The sequence below is a fragment of the Phlebotomus argentipes genome, unplaced genomic scaffold (genome assembly GCF_947086385.1).
Source record: "Phlebotomus argentipes unplaced genomic scaffold, Phlebotomus argentipes genome assembly contig_75, whole genome shotgun sequence".
NCBI lineage: Eukaryota > Metazoa > Arthropoda > Insecta > Diptera > Psychodidae > Phlebotomus > Phlebotomus argentipes.
In genome coordinates, this window is record NW_026776170.1 from 157948 (window position 1) to 180971 (window position 23024).

At 36.3% G+C, this 23024-nt stretch overlaps 1 protein-coding gene across 1 annotated transcript; it reads right to left on the reverse strand.

The window, feature by feature from the left end:
- Positions 1-1663: 1663 nt before the first annotated feature.
- On the reverse strand, positions 1664-22925 carry LOC132257062 (SKI family transcriptional corepressor 1 homolog-B). The gene is made up of 4 exons (XM_059753770.1): positions 22830-22925; positions 18904-19479; positions 13970-14323; positions 1664-1768 (listed from the first exon to the last, which is right to left on the reverse strand). Exons 1-4 carry the CDS (start codon positions 22923-22925, stop codon positions 1664-1666), a joined length of 1131 nt encoding a protein of 376 aa, XP_059609753.1.
- Between the last annotated feature and the right edge of the window lie 99 nt (positions 22926-23024).

Genomic DNA, 23024 nt, shown 5'->3' on the forward strand with positions numbered 1-23024 from the left:
TCAACACTTCCTCCGCTTCCAACACTACCTTCACTTATTTCTTCGATTTATGAGGAAAAATCAGTAAAGAACTTATTCTCACATACTCTTTCGTAGATTTATGAGTAGGAAAATTTATTTTTAAGTGTTAAGAATTTTACAAGAAGCTTATTTTGCGAGGGAATCGATGAGATATCGTAAAGATTATGTTCGGATAGATCGTTTAAATCAAATTTTGGAAATTTTGCCTTTGTAATGCAATGTTCGTTGCAATATTTTGTTAAATTAGAGCCTCAAATGCTATCTGGTTTGCTTAAATGAACAACTATAGAATATTTACGATCCTTTTTAATGCACTTCCACCCGAAGTAACGGACATAATTTGCTCATTTCTGAGCATTTCATTTCAAAACCATCCAAGCCGGCACATGACAACCAAACTTAAATATAACGTTAGTTTGTAACAAAAATTTGGTTATTTACAGTGTGAAGAATGACATTACGAAATGACTTATAAAATAGCGTTATCATTAAACCATCAAATAACATAACGCTGAATTATTCTTTTCCTGCGATCAAGCCTCTATGCATCGCCTCACTGTCACATTAAACAACTGCATTAGATCTCCGGCCTTTCGATCATGTCTCCCAGTACTATCACCTTATGCTGGGACAGGCAGAACAAACTCTACCTCTTTTTCTCAATCACGCTCTGTTGAATTCATTTCTCGGACGCTTCGTTTACGTCAGCCCCATTATTTGGCCGAACTACTCATGCCTGGCTCGTCTGTCAGGTCTTCGAGTCTCGTTTCGCCGACCTCGCTGAGCCGTATCCTCCGAAACTCGCTGTTTGTTGACGGGGTGATTCTCTGGAATGAACTTCCCAGAGATATCAAGCGGTGGCTAATCCAAACCTTTTTGGCGTTTTAATTGCTTTGTCTTTTTGTTCATTTTATAATAGATGGGGAAGAAAGCTTATACAACCTATGAAAGAGCTTTTCCACCGTTTTGCTCTGGAGGTTAATCATCAACGCATAGACGACGGTGAACGCAAAAAACGCTCACAAAAGCTTTATACTTATGAGTGATTAATAAACATATTCATATTTGTAAAGGCCGATTTATTTTTAATGATGAAGAAAAGGAGGTTAGGATGTGTTCTGCGGCCCCTGACCAGATTATTTGACCAGTAGCGACCGCGATCTCCTGAATTTCGGCGAATGACCGTGGCCGTGTACGGAAATTCGCATGGAGTGAAAAAACAATTGTAAACTAACCAAATTCACTGTTTTATTTCACTAAAATCGCCCGTCCATGTGGAAAGGCTGATAGTCCGAGGCAAAGTGTGTCCGTGAGCTGGGCAAAGAGCTCCGAAAGCTTCTTCATTTCACTCCCGTTACAGTTTTGGTATCTCGTCATTGGTCGGCGAGATGCTGACCCAAACTGGGCTAAGCGGCGGCGGGAATTTAAATAAAGTTGCCTGTCTTCAGATACAGAGAATATTCATATTCAGTCTCGCCAGATATTAATTCCCACACTTCTTACAACAGGTGAACACTCACAGATGATTTTTATTAATAATTAGTTCAATAAATATTGCCACAAGATTGATTAAGATTAGTTTATTTAACTCTGAACATCTGCACAGCACACAGTGTAAGTGTGACTACTTAGAAGATGCCTTTTAAAACTTTTCTAAGCTCAACACATTGTTGTCCACAGCTGCGTTTGTGTTATTGTTGTCTCTGAACAGTGATGTTAGCCCGGTATCCCTTTTTGGATCTAATTTCTGCGAAAGAGTACAAGAAAAATATTGATAAGCTTACGTTTTGCGTGTATTTTTGGGAGTTTAGCAAATTCTAAATGTGTCCAAACTTTGATATGATAAATTATTATTGAGTATATATTAGATTAGATTAGAAATGGGGGTCACCAGTCATCCAGTTACCTTTCAGACGGTACAGCTTTGGCCTGTGACTGTCATTGATATCTTATTTTTTATTTATTATGTCGTTCCTCTCCCCCGTTATCCTTTGATTTTTCCCACTCAGAGGCAAGGCTTTCAAGTCAGCCAGTCAAATGCACAGACTAGCAGAGCTTGGCCTTGGGCGTGTTTGCAGACGATATCGCTATTTACAAGTGACACTAGTCTAGTATTGTGCCCATCTATAAGTAAGGACAGATGCGAAATACACTTCCACAGAAGTTTCTACTTCAGTTGGAACATTTAACAGCAACCTATTTTGGGCTGGAATTTTATATAAATGCCATTGATTGGCTTATATTTTTCGCATCTGCTGTGTTCGATCATTTGCAAGTGATGGGGATCGAACACACGACTGTGATGTCCTCAGTCTGGCTCTCTACCGACTGCACCACGGCCACCTTTATTATTAAGTATAACTATAAGTTCCTAATTCAAAAAAATATTGCGCTTGATTGAAAATAAGAATATTTCGCTATACCAATTTCGTTATATTATACCTTACTCAAATATTATATGCTTATTTCACTTATTTCTTATAACAGAAATAATGTATAGAAATTCTAAATGTTTGAAAATATATTTATTCATCAAAGTATCGCAGAGCAGACAGCAAGTGAGTTTTCACCCACCTGTGTTTGAAGATCAAATCTCTCCAATATTGTGCAGAGTATTGCATAGCAAACAACTCATACTCTTCTTGGCATTATCCCACGGTTTCTATTAAGAGCACACAGAGTAGGTGCTCTAGTGATGTTTCACTTGATAGTATGCACACACACATATAAACAGTAAAATAAAGACTACAATCCATTTCTCATTCATTGTAAATCCAAATGAATAATCGCGTCTTTGCTTGACTCAAATATAGCCTTTGCCTGAAAACCCTTATACAGTCTTGTTGTGTAATGGTTAGCGCGATGAGGTATCAACTCAAAGGCGTCGGGATCTAGTCCTGGTCAAAACAAATGGCACAAGTCAAGTTTACCGAACACTCTCCGATCACCCCATCTTTTTTTTGTTTGAAAGCTGATGACGTCACAAACATTTTGGTGAAAAAAGTTTGAGTCGGACTCTAACGGTTCTCCCGCTAGATAACTGTAAAATTGCTATCTGAAAACTAGAAAATTGCATTTGAAGCGGGGCCGAAGGCACCGTCCCCTACCCCCCCCCCCCACATTCTTTCCCCCAACCCCCTCCACCCCCCACTCCTGCCCTGTATATTACCTAATTTTCGTAATTGATATACAGTGTGTCTTTACACGCTTGAATAGGGTATTATCGCCAGTTTTATCCCTTTGCCACTTCTTCTGCACTCCACTTTTTATTTCTGATACGGTCAATATATTTCGAGGGTGTTTGGGGATTAATGGTAAATTGATCGCGAGTTTTATCCCTTTGCCACTTCTTCCCAGCAAAATTTCACGAAAAGTTGATCAGGAGACGCACAAATGGGAAATTAACCACGGGTTTTATCCCTTTGCCACTTCTTTTTCATCCCATTTCGAGTGTGTTTGGGTCTTAACCCTCGAAATGGGTTTACTGTTTAAGAACCGGTCAAGGGGATGAGTGGGGAAGTGGGGTGGGTGGGGGGTGAAGGGGGTTGGGGGAAAGAATGTGGGGGGGGGGGTAGGGGACGGTGCCTTCGGCCCCGCTTCAAATGCAATTTTCTAGTTTTCAGATAGCAATTTTACAGTTATCTAGCGGGAGAACCGTTAGAGTCCGACTCAAACTTCTTTCACCAAAATGTTTATGACGTCATCAGCTTTCAAACAAAAAAAAGATGGGGTGATCGGTAAACAGTACCAATGCCAAACAAATACTTGCATAATTTTTTCAACTGATGTTAGCGAATGAAACAGTCTAATAATACTTCTACCTGAGCGTTGATTAACCTTTATGTATGGTATTATGTCTTGTTACTATCCGGAGCGACAGGATCAAAAATTTTTGCACCACAAGTCATTTAACACATTTTAATTATTGAATTCGTATAAATTTTCACGACCGACGCTCTGATAGCGTAACGTCTTCTCTCCAAGTGACGTCACGAGGGTCGCGCAAAGTTTTCTAAGGCTGAAGTTAGAAATGAGTACAATTTTTGTAATGAGATCAGTTACAGTTGGAGATATCTCCAACACTGTACAAGTCTACTTTTTTCGTACACACGATTTTTAAATTTCATAATCTAAACGGATACTGCTCTCCTTTTTGCCGACTCCCGTGCTCACCAGTTGGTGCTTAGGACGCTGTCTTGTTAGTCACTCATGACGTCAGAGATGCCCGCATAAAAATGGGCTCAAAGTTGACTTCAAGTAATAACTCTCATCCTGACTAGGATGACGGGAATTATGAAGAGGTAAGGTTTTCATATCACACACCTCGGCGGTTGGGGCAATTGCCACCCTTAGTCTTTCCCTGTTATGGTAATTTAAATACACCTAAATAGTTTAGGTTCATGATATTTCTAAAATTCTGCATAATGCAGGAAAATAAAAGAAAATATGAACTCAACGCGGGGAGAACTGAGTTTTTGTCCCAAATCTAGTTTGTGGCCTTGTGAAGTTGCCCACAGTTCCAGCTTATCCTTGTAAGCCAAACCAAGCGTTGAACTTACTTTTTTTGTTTTTCTTGTAATGACATATATTTATTGTAATTTAGTTCCCTGCTCCTAAAAACTGGGTATGTGAAGAAAAAGTGTCCCTGCAGAGTCACTAGCAGATGGAAAGTTGAGTGCAGAAGTTTGTGGGGGTGGAATGTTGACATATGGGTAAAGTACTTGTGCTTGATTACCATAAGCGGCTTTTAATTGAATTGAGCAATTGATTATTTGTGCAATCCCTTTCGAGAACAAGAGAGCGTGCGCACGTGACATTTGTAAAGGTTGTGTCCCTTCTGGGGTGGGCCATAAATCAGGTTCAGAAAACATCAGCGCAGCATCATTGACTCAGACTGGGTCTCGTAACTACATTTTCACGCACGACGGCAATGAGAGATTACATAACAGCCTCCTGGGTACAGTCTTAGTCATGCTTAGCACGTATAATTGGCAGAGTAACGCCCTCAATGGGCTAATGTCTGAGTCACTCGAAAAAATATTTGAATATGGATTAACGAATCATTGCAAAATTATATTCATACATTTAAAACAAATTGTCAAAAGTATGAATTCGTAAAAATACGTTGTAACATTACGATTCATATTACTCACAGAACTGCAGAATTTATTTTCTGTGAGACTTGAAACATTTCAAATGCGAACACATAAAACCAAATAATATATTTTGTCGCGTTAAGACAAGAAAATCCGGAAAATTCACGCGAAAAGCGAGGAAATATACAGTAATGATGTTTTAAGTATGATAAGCACAGATTGATAAGATTTTTCGTGTTATTTGTGCACATTTGAATGCACCATATTTTGGTTATGTGTTTCCGGACATCTTTCGACCCTTTCCGGACGTGTCCGAAAAAGTCACAGTCCAACACGAAAAGCTTCATTCACGAGAGTGAGCAAAATAGTGCAATTTGTATCACCCGGTAGGAGCTTTAGTGATCCCTCTTTCGAGCGATCGCTCACCCGATCGAGTGGTGAAATAGCAGAATAGGGGACCAGGGCTTCAAGTGGAACACGTGAAGACGGGGCTTGTGAAGGGGGTTAAAGAAGAGAAGGAAAAGAAAATAGGCAAATAACGCTATTTGACTGCCGTTACATTTTGGATTTCTGTTCTTGAACTACGGAATTGTTAGAGTTATTGAGAGGTATTCGTTGACTGTCTAATAGTACGATCGGCCTGATTAGGAGCCATGGAGCGGTCACAAAGATGTCGCAGCGTGATCTACGAATAACGTACCGAGCTAATCGATTTTGAATTTCGGAAACCGCTTTTTCCTATTTTTAGCGCCCCTAGCGGTAGTCTTATTAGGCTATCATGTTATGATGAGTGCAAGCATTTCATGCGACCTTTTCAATAAGCTCAAAATTATTCAGATCTGTTAATTAGACGCGAAGCTATGGCTATTTTAATTTTTGCAGTTCGAACCTTTATATTTACTGTCTGGAATGGCCCAGATCATTAGGTGGCAGTTCCTTGGAAAGGTATTGAGATAAGATATAATATACCAAAAATTTGGGCCCGAGCCATGCCATAGGGGCTGAACAAATGAATAAAAAGTTTTTCGGGTGTATTCGAAATGGCGGACGGTGAGGTGAAGTATTGGTTTTGACATCACCGACGGCGGGAAAGACCGACGGACGGCACCCAAAAAAGTGACCCTTCTTTTATTCAACAGATTTCGTCATATTTGATCTCTCTGATATAATATTTGTAGATTTTCCGAGTTTTTATATTTTGTACGATTACAAATAGAGTGAGCTTCGACCAGCTTTAATTTGGTGTCTACTGAACACAATTATTAATTCCTTATTCTTAGTTCTTAAATTTAGTGTTTTTTGGTTCCTCAAACGATAAATGAATATAGCTGTACTGGTTATTCCATCTCCTTCGTTTTAATATTTTTCTGCTATTATATTAAATTTAGTATATGTAATAATAGTTATTTTCATTATACATATTCATATTGGCTACGACATTTATGCTACAGTGAGAGTGATTGAAAATGAAGCAAATTATTTCGAAGGTGATGCAATCGCAAAGGGTGCATATCTAATGAGTTTCGTGGGTTATTTTAATTTGAAATCCATATGTTGTGACCCGCGTGGCAACCAGCTTAGGCTGATTAAGTGTTTGTAAGGTAAATTGAAGCAATCTACATCATTATCGACACAGTGATTTACCCATCCACATAATCCACCCTCAATTATCTTGGCAACCCTACGTCTTTTCACATCTCTTTTAAGGGCGTCACTTGGCAAACAAGCGGTACTCTACAAAAGTAGCTACGAACTCTTACATTGAATCATTCAGAAGTAATTATGAAAAGTGTAAAACGTTGTTTATTGATAAAATTATGTTTATATTATAATTTATACAGAGCATTTTTTGCATAGAGGTCTATTTGCAACGCATTTTAACGCGATACCCGAAAATTAATATAATATTGAAGGATTTCAATGAAAATATTACTAACAACTTCCTACTTCCCGCCTACTCTCTGGGACACAGAGACCACACGCTTGAGCTCCAATAAACAAAGTAATAAACTGGACAAAGCTTTTGATGAGCTCAAGTGAGGTGGGAACCGGGAAGGCAGCGGCAGATCTATGCGCCGGAAGTAAATTCGTATATTTCGTCGCGTTAAGACAAGAGAATCCGGAAAATTTACGCAAAAAGCAAGGAAATATACAATAATGATGTTTTAAGTATGATAAGCACAGATTGATAAGATTTTTCGTGTTATTTGTGCACATTTGAATGCACCACATTTAGGTTATGTGTTTCCGGACATCTTTTAACCCTTTCCAAGGAAACTTATTGAATTTTAAAGACAGGATGGCCAATTTCGTTAGTTCATTCAATTGAATCGCATCAGGAAGAACAAAGAGCTTTAGACCGCACGGCCACCTGGACTCTATAAGGTCCACTTCTTTAACATTAATAAGAAAGAGAACGTTCAAGGAGTCAATATCAACTATACGGGAATATTACGAAAAATAAAAATAAGACAGCAGCAGCCTAGAACAAGAGAGAAGGAACATTACAGCTAAGGATAAGAACTCAAATTGAATCTGAATGGTACACCGGATCAGTACGGATAATGAGGGTGAACACGTTACAAACCGTGTTGAGATTTAAACTCACAACTTACAATTCAACGCACGGAGCGCACTTCACACCGTCCAACTGGCTTGCCAATTGGACGCCATAATGGATTTCAATCAGAAGACGCCAAGTCATCAATTTTCAACGCCGTTGTTAAATTTAGTTTTTAGTGTGAATAAAATAGTTCTTAGTTCATAAAAACACAGTCCACCCGAAGTACCGATCATCCCTTAATCTCATACAGCTGGAGGATTGGCGAAAACGCCAAACGAACTGGATAAATCAGTCGTTCTTTTCATACGTTCACAGGTACATTCACGCCACAGTTCATTCACGCTGTAGACAAATTCACTCACAAGCAATCTACGTTTATTCTAAAGGTACTTTCACGTAGTCCATTCATACAGTGTGACACATTCACTCATAAGCGTTCTACATTTATTCCAAAGGTAATCACGCACCAGAGGTCAGAGGCATCAGTTGGAGCTCGTTGGAGTGCATTAAAAAGTAGTGACTGAGTTCAATTCAATATTTACATGTAAAGAATTTCATTTATCTCCCCACATGTACGCAAACAATAACATAACATATTTACAGACCTGAAGAAGGGGAAAACAGCCACCGCAACGTTGTAACGGAATAAAAATTGATGGAACTAACGAAATTGGCCATCCCGTCTTTAAAATCAAACTACACCTCTAGCCGAGAAAGACATCCATCGAAACTTATTGGTATCCCAAAGCATTTTGAATTACATTAAAAAAAAACGAAGTTTTTAATTAAATTGGTTGTTCATGCATTCTTGTCGTGATACGCATAAAAATCCGGCTGTGCTAAAATGTCACAATAAAGACATATTCCTGGAGATTATGGTCAGCAGAATCCTTTAAACATTCCATCGAAAACACGCTTAATGTCAGGGAAGTCGCGGATGAAGATGTACAGTTACTGAGACTCACTATTTCGTCCGCTTAAATTTATTCCTCGCGTTGAAAATTCTCTCTCGGTAATCGCCGAAAACTCCTGGAAGTTCTTTGAGATTAGTATGGAAAGAACACCGAAAATTGTGATTAATTTACTCGGAAGAATATTTTTCACTTTCACGTAGAAAAAATAGCCAGAAACTAGGCGCATGTTGAAATATTCTGTCCTAAGAATTTCCTGAAAAAGCAAATGTTGCACTTTATGGCAGTACAAAAGGGACCGCAATGAAATGACTTTTTGACAGTTGAATGCCGTATAAATAAACTCTCCACCGAACCTTGCAACATATTCTCAATCGTATTTCATTCGTACACTAGCAGCCGCCAGGCGGCTGCTAATATAAACTATGAAAAGCGTAAAGTTGAAACACCAGATTCGGTTTTTATAAACTGAAATACGAAATCCGAATTTCAGCAATGAACACTATATCTATATACAATTACAATCTTTATAAATTTACCTGCATGTTTCTTTCATTTTTATCTTTTTTTTTCGAAACATATTTGTTTAGATTATATTAGAAATGGGGGTGGTACAAGAAATCTTGCTCCACGGCATCCAGGCCATCTGACGGGCCCTTTATGCATCCCCAGGAAAATTTTCCCATTTAAGGGCCAAGACCCACAGCTAACCAGTCATCCAGTTACCTTTCAGACGGTACAGCTTTGGCCTGTGACTTTCATTGATATCTTATTTTTATTTTTATGTCCGTCCCTCTCCCCCGGTTATCCTTTGATTTTTCCCACTCAGAGGGCAAGGCTTTCAAAGTGAGCCAGTCAAATTCACAGTCTTGGGCGTTTTTGCAGACGATATCGCTATTTACAAGTGACACTAGTCTAGTATTGTGCCCATCTATAAGTAAGGACAGATGCGAAATACACTTCCACAGAAGTTTCTACTTCAGTTGGAACATTTAACAGCAACCTTATTTGGGCTGGAATTTTTTATATTTGCCATTGAAGGGCTTAATATTTTTCGTATCTGTTGTGTTCGATCATTTGCAAGTGATGAGGATCGAACACACGACTGTGATGTCCTCAGTCTGGCTCTCTACCGACTGCACCACGGCCGCCTATAACATATTTGTTTAAGTAAAATTTGTTCTATTCATAATTATTTTGTTGTTTCTGGTAATTTAGGGCGACTGTGGCTCAGTGGTTAATGCATTTGACTCCCGGTACTATAGTCGTGTGTTTGAATCCCAACGATAGCAAATGTTCGAATACAGCAGAGTGCAAGAAATGAGCCTTTCAATGGGAAATTAGAGCAGCCCAAGCGGGTTGCCTTTGAATGTTCCAACTGAAATATACGCTTCACTAGAATAGAGAGAACTAGAGTCTTGCGCTCTGCTCTATATTATATATATATATATATATATATATATATATATTATATATATATAATATATTTTATATATATATTATATATATATATTATATATATAATAAAAGGTGACGTTAGATCGCTGGTCGGCGAACTGACATTCTACTGCCGTAAAATCTGTCTACATATCTCCATTACTGGAGATGGGACGTTAAAGCCGCATATGTGAGTAAGTAAATCCGATAATGTTATGGAAAAAAAGATGTAAAATCGTTTTTATATATTGTAAACTTTAAGGGAACTAAACACGCTTTCGATGAATATTTTTTTGGGTGCCATAATTTATATTTGCTTTTTGTGTATACGAGTCTATTAAATCAAAGCTATTATTACTTAGATATAGTAAATCTACTTGTTAAAATGCCTAACATCTTTCGACTTTTAGTACGCTTCATAATGATTAAAGAAACCTAAAAAATGCAGATTAAGAAAACGTTTCTCCCTCTTTTTGTAGTATCATCTCACAAATTCTCAGCTCTTTGTCAACGTTCTTTCCACTTCATACAACCTTTCTCTCGTCTGCTAGGCGGAGCTAAGAGCCACGCATTCTCCCCAATCGCACATCTGCAATTGGTTGGTGTGTCATTCAATTGTTGGCAGGCAAAATTGAATACATTTGTAGTTTGGCAAATGTTTCTATTAAATTAAATTGGCACAAAGTCTGTTTGTTGCTCTTTCAATTATAATTATAATCCCAATTGCCTCGTGATTTGGTTATTTCCACACAGGGGTAAAATAATTAATTGAAAGATTTCAAGCGGATTTTATCTCGCCCTATGCTATGAGCTATACAAATGTACCAAATCTTTGTTTTGATGTTCAGTACATTCTAGTAGGTAACATAAGAACATCTTATATTTTCATCCTCTACAAAAGATGTAACACATTTAATTGTGTTTTTTTATTACAAATTTTACGGGATTTTCTCGTTCTAATACATGTTTCTCGAATAATTTCTGTGATATGAAATTGAATGAAAAGAAAAATTGCAATTTTTGGTCGAAATATATGTTAAAAGCATTGTAAAATGCATTATTAATTATCTTATTATATTGAATGAAGAATATTTATTAAAGAACAGGACAAATCTTTCGAAATTTATGGACTATGTATAATACATTTGTTCATAACGAAATTTTCTTTAAAGGTATTTTAATATACCGACAATCAGCGTAAGAAATGTGAAGTATTTTATTTATAACACAATGTTATGTGAAAAATAAATAGCATTTCTATTTTAGAAACTATTTATTACTACATGTTCCATGTTACTACATGTTTCGCGTGTGGGAAAATCTGGGAAAATAGATTGGAATGGACTCAGAGAGGCTAAATATGACGAATGTGGTGATCAATTTTTTGTGATCCGTCCCATGCTATATATGGGTTTCCATAGCCTGAATAGTAAGAAGTGTCGACATGCGGTTTTCAGCAATGATTAAAAGTATTATGTAAATAAAAAACTGTGTTCTCAAATCCAACCTTCCACCCCTGCTTCCGTAATTTTATACACATATTAATCTTATTTACTCAGGTCCTGTATTATAGATCTTCTCGAAATTATTGTGTGTTATAGCCGGCCCCAAGACTCTTTCAATGAACCAAGACTTAAAGGTACTTCCAAAACTTTAGACTATATGGCCCAAATTTAAAAAATTTAAATGGCCATAACTCTGGTTCTAATTATCCGACGTGCAAGTTTTTGAACCCATTGGAAAGCTCTTATTAAGAGCGATCGATCACTTTAACATTATAATGTCGTTGAATCATAGCTAAAGGCGGTCAATAATTTTTTTCTCGGAATTTAAAAAAAAGTAAAAATTTTGGATTCAAGGTCACGCTACTTTAATAAAATTTTTAGTAGATATTTGGATAGTCCAGTTAGAGATGTTTCTAAAGTAGGAATTTATTTTTACATCAAAGCCAAGATGAAGGCCATAGAATAAGAATAATAATGGTTTTCAATTCCAAAACAAAATTCTTATATTGATTTAAAAACTTATTTGGTATTATGTATTTCTTTTTATATTCCATGTCAAAGGAAGTGATAAGCGAACATTTATGGTCAGCTTGAAACAACTCGAAATGTGACTAAGTTGACCAACTCTGTTCTACAATTTACCAACATTTTGGAAACGTCTCGAACTGGACTATCAAAGTCCTTAAATAAAAATATTTAAAAAATGACCTTAAAAATTTTTGACTTAAATTTTTTAGAATATTATTATCGACATAAGCGCCTTCGGCGGTGATCTAATGAATTTTTATTGTTTTAATTAGTTGTATGGTTTTGCAAGAGCTTTCCAGCAAGCCTGAAATTTTTAAGATTAGATAAATAGAACCGAATTTCATGCGTATTTATTATTATTATTATTATTATTATTACTAAAAGTATTATTATTTTGTATGGTGTACAACATATTAAAATTTAAAGTTTTAGTTAGTTAAGTTTTGTTTTCGACTTATTCGATTTCGGAAATGGTTTTTTTTACTTTAGCGCCCTCTTTGGTCATACAAAGTTATGATGTTCTGGTGGGCATTTTACGAGACCTTTTCAATGAACTTAAAATTGTTCCGATCGGGTTTTCAGAAGCGGAGTTCTGACCATTTTACTTTCTGAAGTTTAAACCCTTATACTTATCTAAGGTTTGAAAGAACCTAAAATCTTAGGTGGCTGTTCACTGGAAAGGTCTTGAGGTCAGCTATAACATAACCAGAATTTGAGCCCGATTCATGCCAGATGGGGCTGAATAATTGAGGAAAGTGTACTTTGGGGGTGTTCAAAGTGGCGGACGGAGGGGTGGGGGGTTGGATTTGACAAAAAATCTTCATTACCACTGCATACTTTTAACCTTTGCCGCAAACCACATGTCGATATTTCTTACCGTTTAAGCGCTACAAGCCCGTTTGTCACGCCGGAAGGACGAACGACAAACAGACATAAAAACAAAACAGACCTCTCCCATTTTCCTCATATTTCGAAATTTTTAGATTACCTGTGCCGATTAGAGCGGATTTTGTGAGGTTCGATTATTTGCGCGATTACGGATATTAGCTGTAATGTAAATCCCAGCTATATAATAGGTTGTACTTCATGGAGTAATTTGACCAGGAATATGGCTGTTCAAAATATTAGTTTTCTATTAATAATAATTTCCTTTTTTTTGCCTAATCCTAATGATCTTGGACTCGTCTGAATCGCCTCGCCAAACTCTATTATTTCTTAGAACCATATAATGTTCTCCGGCTCAATTCAATTCTGCATATTGCAGGAAAATCAAGATGTATGCAACCTTTTCAACATGGTTCCGCTTATGGCCACGAACTGGGTTTTAGCTTAAATCAAGTTTGCCACCATATTAGCACGTTTCTGTGGGATAAACAACGGTTGAACTCATTTTCCTAACTACATTAAACTTGACATTGAAAATTTGTAACATCTCAAATTTCACAGAAAAAGGAAAATTATTTCCAGCTCCACCATAAGCAGACGTAAAACGTGAAAATATGTACAATTTTTTAAGTGCAGGGTTATAGGTCTTGTCAAAATTATAGGTACAATAATGACTTCAATTAGTTTTTTCAAAACTAACTGAATTCTACTGCCAATCTTTTTCATTTAAATTTAAGTGTAAGAAAACAAAGTAATAAATTCTGGCTTTCCTTGATATTTGACCTTGGTAACCTAGAATCTGGAGATACTAATTGAAATTTGGTATGAAAACAATCCTTATTGAAAGTATTTATACAAATATAAAATCAAGTTTGATGTTTAACGTATGAGGTCTTAGCATACTAATATATTTTAAGAGTTCAGAGTTTTTTTTTTCTCAAAGCAACTGCAGTTTTAATATTTTTCAATTAAGAAAAGTTAGGTTTCTAAGTACGATCTTTTGTAAAACTTTAAAAGTCTAACCTGTGATAGAGGTATGTCATCTGTTGTTTCTATGTCAACCATTTCATCATCTGACGAAACAGGCTCCTTGACCAACGGAGACGCCACAGGGCGAAAGGCAGATGTTGCGCCTGCGCAGACCAATCCTTTTGATGGCGATGGAGAAGTAGTGGGGAAAAGGAGGGCGTTAGGACGTTTGAGCCAACTATGCAGTGTGTAGGAAGGCAAGAAGGGTGGTGTCTTCCATTGCCAGTCCATCATAAGGGTTCGCGTAAAGGGCTCTGCTGGTGGCGGGGTAACTGGCTTTGAACGTTTTGGGCTTCGTGTCTGCGTTGGCAGTAGCAACCGTTTGCGGGTTCCTCCATTAAACATAGCCTATAAAGACAGAAAATCAGATTAATATAATATAACGCAAAAAGTATGGTTCGTAGATTAATATACACCCGTTTTAGAACCTGTATTATACATTACATTCGCGACAAATCAAAGGACAGACACATGCAAAAATTATACAATTATTCAATTAAATTTAATTTATTTCGGTAAAATTTAGGACCAACCGTCAAAATTTTGTTTGCAATCGCGTTGTAATTTTGATTACGCGTATAGATAATTCATTGACTATTTTCAGAAAAAGTCTAGTAATTTAAGCTTTTCAACATTCCTAAGCAATGTGTCTGGTCTTTCTGATTGAAAATTGCTCAAAGACGGTGTTTTAATTGCCGTCCAGGCAGAAAATTGGTAAGTTTAAACATTTATTATTTCCCAAAAAAAAACATTTTTTACGGACTTTGACAGTATATCACGTGAAAGAGAAATTACAAGTAATTATATTGCGACTTGTCTTGCAATATTTTCTTTTCACGCTGATATCTTTTCAATCGTAATCTAGAACTCAAACGATCTACGTTGATAGTCAATTAAATGAGCTATCTAATGTAGTCTAGCTTAATAGCGTACACTCTAAAACATATTCGAGTCAATTTGCACAAATATTCCCACTCGATGCCGAGACGGAATGCTTTCGGGAGACTTTAGCATTCGTACCAAATCTTATAATTTAGGCGCGGCTTATTTTCTTCATAGGAAATAGCCTTGATACATTCTTACTTTCACGATCGATCTCAAATTGTTAAATTTGCAGACAAAACGTCTTATTTATCTACCGAAGGAAAAGCCATTAGCTAGGGATCTATTCTTGGTACGTTGCTCTGCTCTATGATCATTAATGATCTGCCTACTGTCCTGTGTGGTTGCTCGTATCATCTGTATGCGGACGTCCTCCAGATTTACATAGAAGGTGATCCTTCAAATTCTTCCTGTGCTTTCAACCTTCTCAATGATTACCTCTCCAGAGTTGGGCACTGGGGCTCTGTCCAATGGCCTTCGCTTCAATCCAAAGAAATCGCAAGCAATGATCTTTTCGAAAAAGAGCACTAACTTTCCTTATTTCACTGTTCTTCTTAATGGTGAAGTTATCCCTTACGCGGATTAGATTTTAAACCTTGGTATTGTGTTTAACTCGACTCTATCCTGGTCAGATCACGCCTCTTCCCTTTGATGCAAGGTCAATTATTCAATTTATGTCTTTATCGGGACATCATACCCTATGATATTCGGCTATTTCTCGCACGAGCGCTGATTATGGCATATTTTTTCTTATGGAACAGAGCTCTTCTTTCTGGCAGATAGTGACACAATCCATCGGATAACTATAGCATTCAACGATTGTGTCATGTACGTTTGCTGACTGAGTATCCCTAATCACATTTCTGCCCACAAAGATGTGCTGGTAGGCTGCAGCCTGCCTTCCTTTCTGCAAATGCGAAGTCTAATTTTTTTTTATCCTCTCTGCTATAATGGTTTGACCAGGTTCTGGGGACTACTCCTGGAACCGAGCATGAAACCTTTTATCTCACTCAAAGCATTGTGGCATCAAAAGGTTCTTTCAGGCTGATCATACACCTTAGACATCTCTAAGTTTCAATCTCATATCAGTAAATATTTTTTCATTTTGCTTTGCAATTCGACGGATGAATCGAAGACTATCAAAAATTGTTTTTGATACAAACGATACAAACAAACCTTTTGAGAAATTTCGAAAACGAATAACTCGAAAACGAAATCATAATTTTTTTAAATTCTAATATGTTGTAACTGAGGTCGAGACCTTTCCAACGAACCGTTACTTTTGGGGCCTTATTCATTATGAGCGGAGATATGGAAGGTCAAAGTTCACACCTTTCCGGCCCATATCTCCGCTGATTATCAACCGATTTCGAACATCTCTTCACCAAAAAACGTGTCTCGACGCTCTGTAGGTTGCCATAGAAATTTTAGTCTGTGATGTCATAACAAATGCCACCATATTGATAAAAATTTTAGCGCTTGTATCTCGGCGACTAGATCATGCTTTTCCTTTAAATTTTAATATGTTGTAGTTCAGGTCATTACGTCTCTAAAAATAGATTTTTGTGGATACAATAGAACCGGAGTTATGACGGTTTAAAGCTTTAATTTTGAATACGCTATAACTTTTGTTCTATTTATTTAATCGTAATTATTTTGTGGCTCGTTGGAAAGCTCTTGCACAGCTCTACGACTGTGACTATTTAGAACAACAGAAGTTCATCAGACCACCGCCAGAACCGCTAATGTCAATGAAAAATTTGTAAAAAAAAAATTATTGAAAAATTTTGTTTTAAGGTTACACTAATTAGAGATAATTTTTTAAGTATTTCGATAGTCCAGATCGAGACGTTTCTAAAATGGGGTTAAACTTTTCTATCGAAGTCATAGAACCAGAGTTATAACTGTTTGGTTTTCAGGACTTGGATTTTATATTGCATATGAAAATTTCCATGCTTTCTTTCCTTCTAACTAAATCGAGTTGGCCACGGAAGAGAGAAATTTTTATATCCCAGCTAATATACCATAAGCCCACGCCAAGCGTGTGCTTCTTCAAGTTTTTTTTATACAATTTTGAATTGAAAATGGTACAAATTGTAAAACCAACAACAAAAAAAGGGATAACATCATGATGGGGCAGCTGATATTTACTGTAGCTTTTACCTGTTATTAAACTAAAATAAGTAAAAATGAATTTTAATAATTATACAATCAGAACTTTACTTTTATCGTATTAATTAAAAGTATAATCTATTTTTGGAAAGGACTCAAACTGGAATACTTAGAAAATTTTATCAAAACATCTATCAAGCTGTTAGTCACGTGTTACAACGTTTTCGATTTAAAAATTTTGAGAATTATTGATTTCAGAGTTCAAACCGACAGTCAGATGAACCTCTATTGTCTTAAATAGTTGTAGAGTTTTGAAAAATCATTCCAGAAACCTAAAATCGGCCGGTGAAGGTTTTTGACTTTCCATATCTTTTATTCATATCTATTCTGAAAAAAATCTAGCTCCATAAATGAGATATTTTTGGAAACACTCGACCTCAGCAATAGCACGTTAAAATTTAAAGACAATGCAATGCGTATTCAACAATTTTGAATATTCGAAAATCGTTTCGAGACTGTAACGCCTCTAGCTGTTGTTGTGTTATGGTAAGATGTTCGGCTACAAGATGGAATTTTTGAGTTCTGTATAATTAGTTTTAAATTTTTCGAATCGGATAATCGGAACTTGATTTATGACAGAAAAAAATTTTAAAATTGAAACTTTAACATCTAGGGCCTGATATGACCTGGAGCCTAATGTGTGGATTTGTGAGAAAGGTCTCTATGAGCCTCTTTATGCCGGGCCAAGTTAAATGCTAAATTTATCATTAAAGTAGCATTTAACAATATTCGGCTTTATTTTAGTCCATGGCGTTGATACCGGGACACACGCGCTTAAACTGAAATCGAATCATGTCGCAACGCGACGCGCAGTCACGAATGACGTTCAGTGAGGATGTGTGTGAGAATTTGACAGCTCACACGCATGCGCCACCGCGAAGTTTGAGCCGACTTCAGAAACTGAGGCCTCAGTTGCAGCGCGATGTCATGAGTTTCTTCGTTTGTTCATTTCCACCATCAATCATCATTTGTTTAGTCTTTTCCGGTGATATCGGGCTCGTTGGATGGATTTTTTTATTATCAGAGGCGGCAGATAGGCAAAGGAACGCCTTAATGATTCCAGGGCCGTCATTCTGCTACGTCACATCACATGAGAGATCAAAAAGCTCATCTCACTCTACTACTAATTTTTTAGGCACTCAATGAGCGCCCGCGTAATGTAAACTGAGTGAATATTGCGTTTATATTTATTTAAAATGCGATTTCTTAATAAAAGTAAAAAAAAATTGTTCAAAATCTGATCTTAAATGTACTGAGGAGAGTCAATTGTACATTAACCAGCGACTTTGAACTAATTTTCGGCATATTTAATTAATTATTTATGTGTGTAATATCAATTTTTATTATGATTAATAAAGATGTAATCAATAAATTGTCAGTAAGGATAGGTGTTTATATCCTCTTCAGCTTAACTTTGCAACCTCCGTGTAAAGAAAAAAGTCAAAAATGATAAACAAATAAGTAACTGAGTACTTTATTTCATTATTTCTTGTAAGGGCTGGGGATGTAGAGTTTATGCAACTTGCTAAAGAGCTTTTCCACCGTTTTGATCTGAAAGTGTATCATCAATACTTAGACTTTGGTGCAATCGACGATTACATAATCTTGTAATTATTGGCGAATGTTTTTTTTCCTTATTCCAAGAGAATAGAGTCCTAGCTATTATTTACAAAAAAGGGATGATTTCTTTAGGTTATGATTTTGAGTAATACTTAGAAAGTAATTGATTTTTTTTTTGTAAAAAGGCCACTTATTTTTATATACTCTTGTAAATTCTGCTTTAAACTGATTCATTTTTTTTATTATCTGCACCTATTTTTCTTTGTAATGATCATATTTGGTTTAAAGAAAACAAGTTAGGGCAAATTTTTTACCTTAACGTCTTCCCACGCATGTACGACCTCCTCCGGCGGCGCACCAGACAATTTCATGTGGCGACGCCATGAATTGAAGTTGGCTGCATCAGGTTGCACATACTTGTCATGCGGAGACAGGTGATGCGAATGGAAGATAAATTTGTTCGGGGAGAAGAATAAACCACAAAATGCGCATTTGATACATTTAGCTCGGGAGCTGTTGTATCGCGCTGGCAAAAAAGCTCCTCTGCAACCCCACGCGCACTCGTGATGCACCGTAAAAGCGAAGTCGTCAGGAAGGCGAGGCGGCGTGTTGTCGCCAAGAAAAGATTTACACAGTCGTTCTGCTTCACGACGTGTAATCATGCCACACCTGCGCGAGGAGACGGGCATAGCACCAGCACGTCGCAGAATCTCAAGCTGCACAGGCGTGCATTGCACGCACGTGATTCCGAGCGCCACACGCCGGTTATGTATCTCATTATAGCTGAATTGCTTTAGTAGTGTGTTGCTGATCTGGGCTAAGCACAAACGCTCTTGTGCTTCGATGAACAACGATACAATCGGAATGCCATAAAGTAGTACTGTGCCCACCTAAGCATGGTGAACGCGTAAATGCATACCAATTTACTGCATTTCGCCATATCGGGAGCATAAGAGGTTTCAAAGATTTCAAACAAGGTTATGATGTGCGTCAATGATGAGGTTTAAACGAGGATATTAATTTTTTCTTCAACCTACATATATACAGCGAATGTTCGATACAGATTACGAATGCACATACATTGGTTGATTTGTACAAAAACGAGACAAGAACGAAACTGGTGTGATTTTAGATAAATCTTTGAGTGGGAAACGTCATCCATTATAGAGAGCAGATTAGGTTCTTTTTTCGCTGCTTCGTGCATGTTACTGAGCCGGGAAAGTGACGACGAGAATAAAAAAATGTGGATACGATTCGCTTTTTCTGTTACTGTGAATTAATATTCCTTGTATAGTTGAGTTGATGGTGGGCGAATTGCGGCGAAACTCCAATTATGCAGCAGTATTTTATCAAAAGAGATCGGTACTATATAAAATATTTGTAGAAAAACGCAGGCATTCTTTCTAAGACAAATTTGTGGAACGGCTGTGATGAAGTGGGTAGAGTGTCGGACTGAGAATATCTCATTTGTGCATCAAACTCATCACGGCTAAATAATTTAACAGAAAAAAAGATACAAAAAATATTAGGTCTTGGTAAATTGGTAATTAGTAGGACCACTACAAGAGTCGCTAAAGTCGAAAAATCCATTTTCGAAATCGAATAACTTGAAAATATAGTTTATGCCAGGACGTCTCTAAAAATAAGTTATTACTTTTCACCAATGCAATGGAATTGGAGTTATGCCATTTGATGATTTAAATTTAAATACGCCATTACATCGGTTCTTTGCTCGATCATAATGATTTTAAACTCATTGGAAAATTGTTCCAAAACTCTGTAACTATTTAAAACAACAGAAGTTTATCAGATCACCGCCAGAGGCGCTAATGGCAATGACAAATTTTTTAACTGAAAAATTTGATTCTAAAATCACACTAATTTATGATAATTGAGATAGAACCAGAGTTTGATATTTTTGAATTTCATGAGTTGTATGTCATATTGCATATGAAGATTTCCATGCTTTCTTTCTTTCTAACAAAGTCAAGTTGGCTACGGAAGAAAGGAATTGTAAATCCCAGCCATATACCATAAGCACACGCTTATTCACATTTTAAATGTTATTTTAAATAGTATTATTACTATTAATAGGAGAGTAAAATTTTGGGCCGTCTCCTCTTTCAAATTTGTGTAGTTCCAAGGGAAAAGGTAATAATTCAAAAGTCTGCGTGGTCAGCGTAAAAGAACTTCTGAATGCCCCAAATCATCAATATCGTCTTCAAAAAATTCTCTCAAAGCTTAACTTTGTCAGTCAATTGATTTTATTAGCGAACTTGAATAGTGTTGTCTTTGAGTGCTAAAAATAAGAAGTTTCTCATACCTCAAAAGTTATTCTTTCTAAAGGGACATTGTCAACAAGAAAATAGACTCGAGACCAAACGAGTAAAAATGCTGTTTGCTGCGTGAAACCGTGAGCTTAGCTTTGTTTGTAATGTATGCGAAACTGGATATACAGGAAAATTATGGATATGGACATATAAATAAAATACTTAAGACAAGATGGTTAAAAAATAACCGTTTTTTCGTCGTCGTTTTACAAGGCTCTAATTGTCTTTTGTAATATTAATAATAATGAGTCTCTATTACATATTTAAGTGTGGGTTACTGCGATGTTAGTGAAAATCAAACAAATTTTTTTTGAGAAATATTACGCATGTGGAAGTTTCATTTGTGATGTTTGTGCCGCTTACGATTTTTACCGTCTGCCCGCTTTTCATGGAGACTTTTTAATTCTATTTTGTTATGAACGTGTTTTATTATCCACGGGGCGGGAAATGTAGGAAATATAACCTTCAAATTACCTACGCGCGTGTCCGACAAAGCCGAACAAAGTCCGGTAAGCCGTGTCATTTAAAATTGTACGTCGAAAATTACAATTTTTGCCTCTGCGACTTAGTCCGAGAGCATATTTTATAGGAAAGGAATTAATTATTTCTAGACAGAGAATTTCAATGAAATGAGTGTAGAAATACATTGGCTGAAAAGTATTAGTCATTATTTGCCAAACATTACTGTATTCTTTGAACATTTACTCCATCATACTAAATTTGTGGCTTTGCATAATCAGTAAATGTTAAAATAAGTGCAATAAATCATGCTTTTCAATTATGTATCGTTATTTACTCATGAATGTCCTTGCATTCGTTTAGAATATAGTGGATCACAGCCTTTATCAGGATTAAATAGAGAGAGCTTAAGACATATCGCCTATAAGAACGAATTCATCATGCACTGTCTAAAATTCTCGAAAAATTTGTACGGTTTCTTGATAATTATCCATTATTCTATTTAATAAGACTGTAGAAGCATCATAATTGTACAGTGTAATACTTAGAATGACTTTGGTTAAAAAAATGATTTTTTTCTCTTACAATAGTTTGGAAGTACAAAAATTATTATAAAAACTTACAGTAGCGAAAATTAGTTTAGGACTAATGAGTTTTAGTTCTAAAAATTCCTTGTCTTTCGCATTTACCTAAGGACGTGAGAATACGAAAACTGGAAGAAACCCTAAATGGATGTATTGCAACAGAAACAATGAACTGTTATGCAAATGGATTTAATTTTGTGTCAAAATTCATGTTATGGCTTCTTATACAATTAATTTTACGATTTTATCGAAGACTCTGCATTTTTCGTATAAATTAGACCAATTTTATCGTATTTTATTGCTGGAGAGACACACATATATTATATATATATATATAATATATATATATATATATATATATATTATATATATATATATATTATATATATATATAATATATATATATATATATATTATATATATTGGGTGCTTCACATTAAAGTGTTGTAAGTTGGATTCAGAAGAAAGATTTAGCTGATAGCGCTATAACATAGTGAAACTTTAATTGGATTCTTATAATAGAGACTAAGCAATTAGAAAAAAGTTTTTGCGGTTATCAAAATTGTGAATGGAAGGGAAGGGATTGAATTTCAACGTGACCAGTATTTGTTTTACACACACTAAAATGTCTGAGCATTATGTTAGAGCGACGCTATGACACTTATAAGGCGTGTACTTGTTCACATTTTCCTTCTTATAATCTCAAAATAGGTCCATGAATTTACTTTCTCTCCATTGCTCCCAAAATGGCAAATACACAGTTTTATATCTCCAAAAATCTCTCTTTCTATTCTAAAAATGTGAGAATCAAAATGTCTGTTCATCCGCGAACGATTGACATTTAAATCTCTTCCAGTGCCACATTACCTGATTAGTTTTTGGGGCACTGGAGGACGTTTGGGATGCCATATGCGGTGATTCAGGTGGCTGTGGCATCTTAGAAATGTGTTCAGCTGCTTCCATAATATTGTTTACACAGTAATTAAATCCCCTTACAACGGCATCGCGAATGTTTCGAACTGTACAACGCTCAACGTGATAACGTCGCGACGGTTTGAATAG

What these genes read in the sequence shown, in the direction of transcription:
- LOC132257062 (XM_059753770.1), bottom strand. Translation starts at nt 22,925, where the DNA reads ATGGAAGCAGCTGAACACATTTCTAAGATGCCACAGCCACCTGAATCA. An exon ending in GTGCCCCAAAAACTAATCAG is followed by an intron (nt 19,480 to 22,829) that starts GTAATGTGGCAC and finishes CACCATGCTTAG; the next exon opens with GTGGGCACAGTACTACTTTA. An exon ending in ATGACATACCTCTATCACAG is followed by an intron (nt 1,769 to 13,969) that starts GTTAGACTTTTA and finishes ACTCTTTCGCAG; the next exon opens with AAATTAGATCCAAAAAGGGA.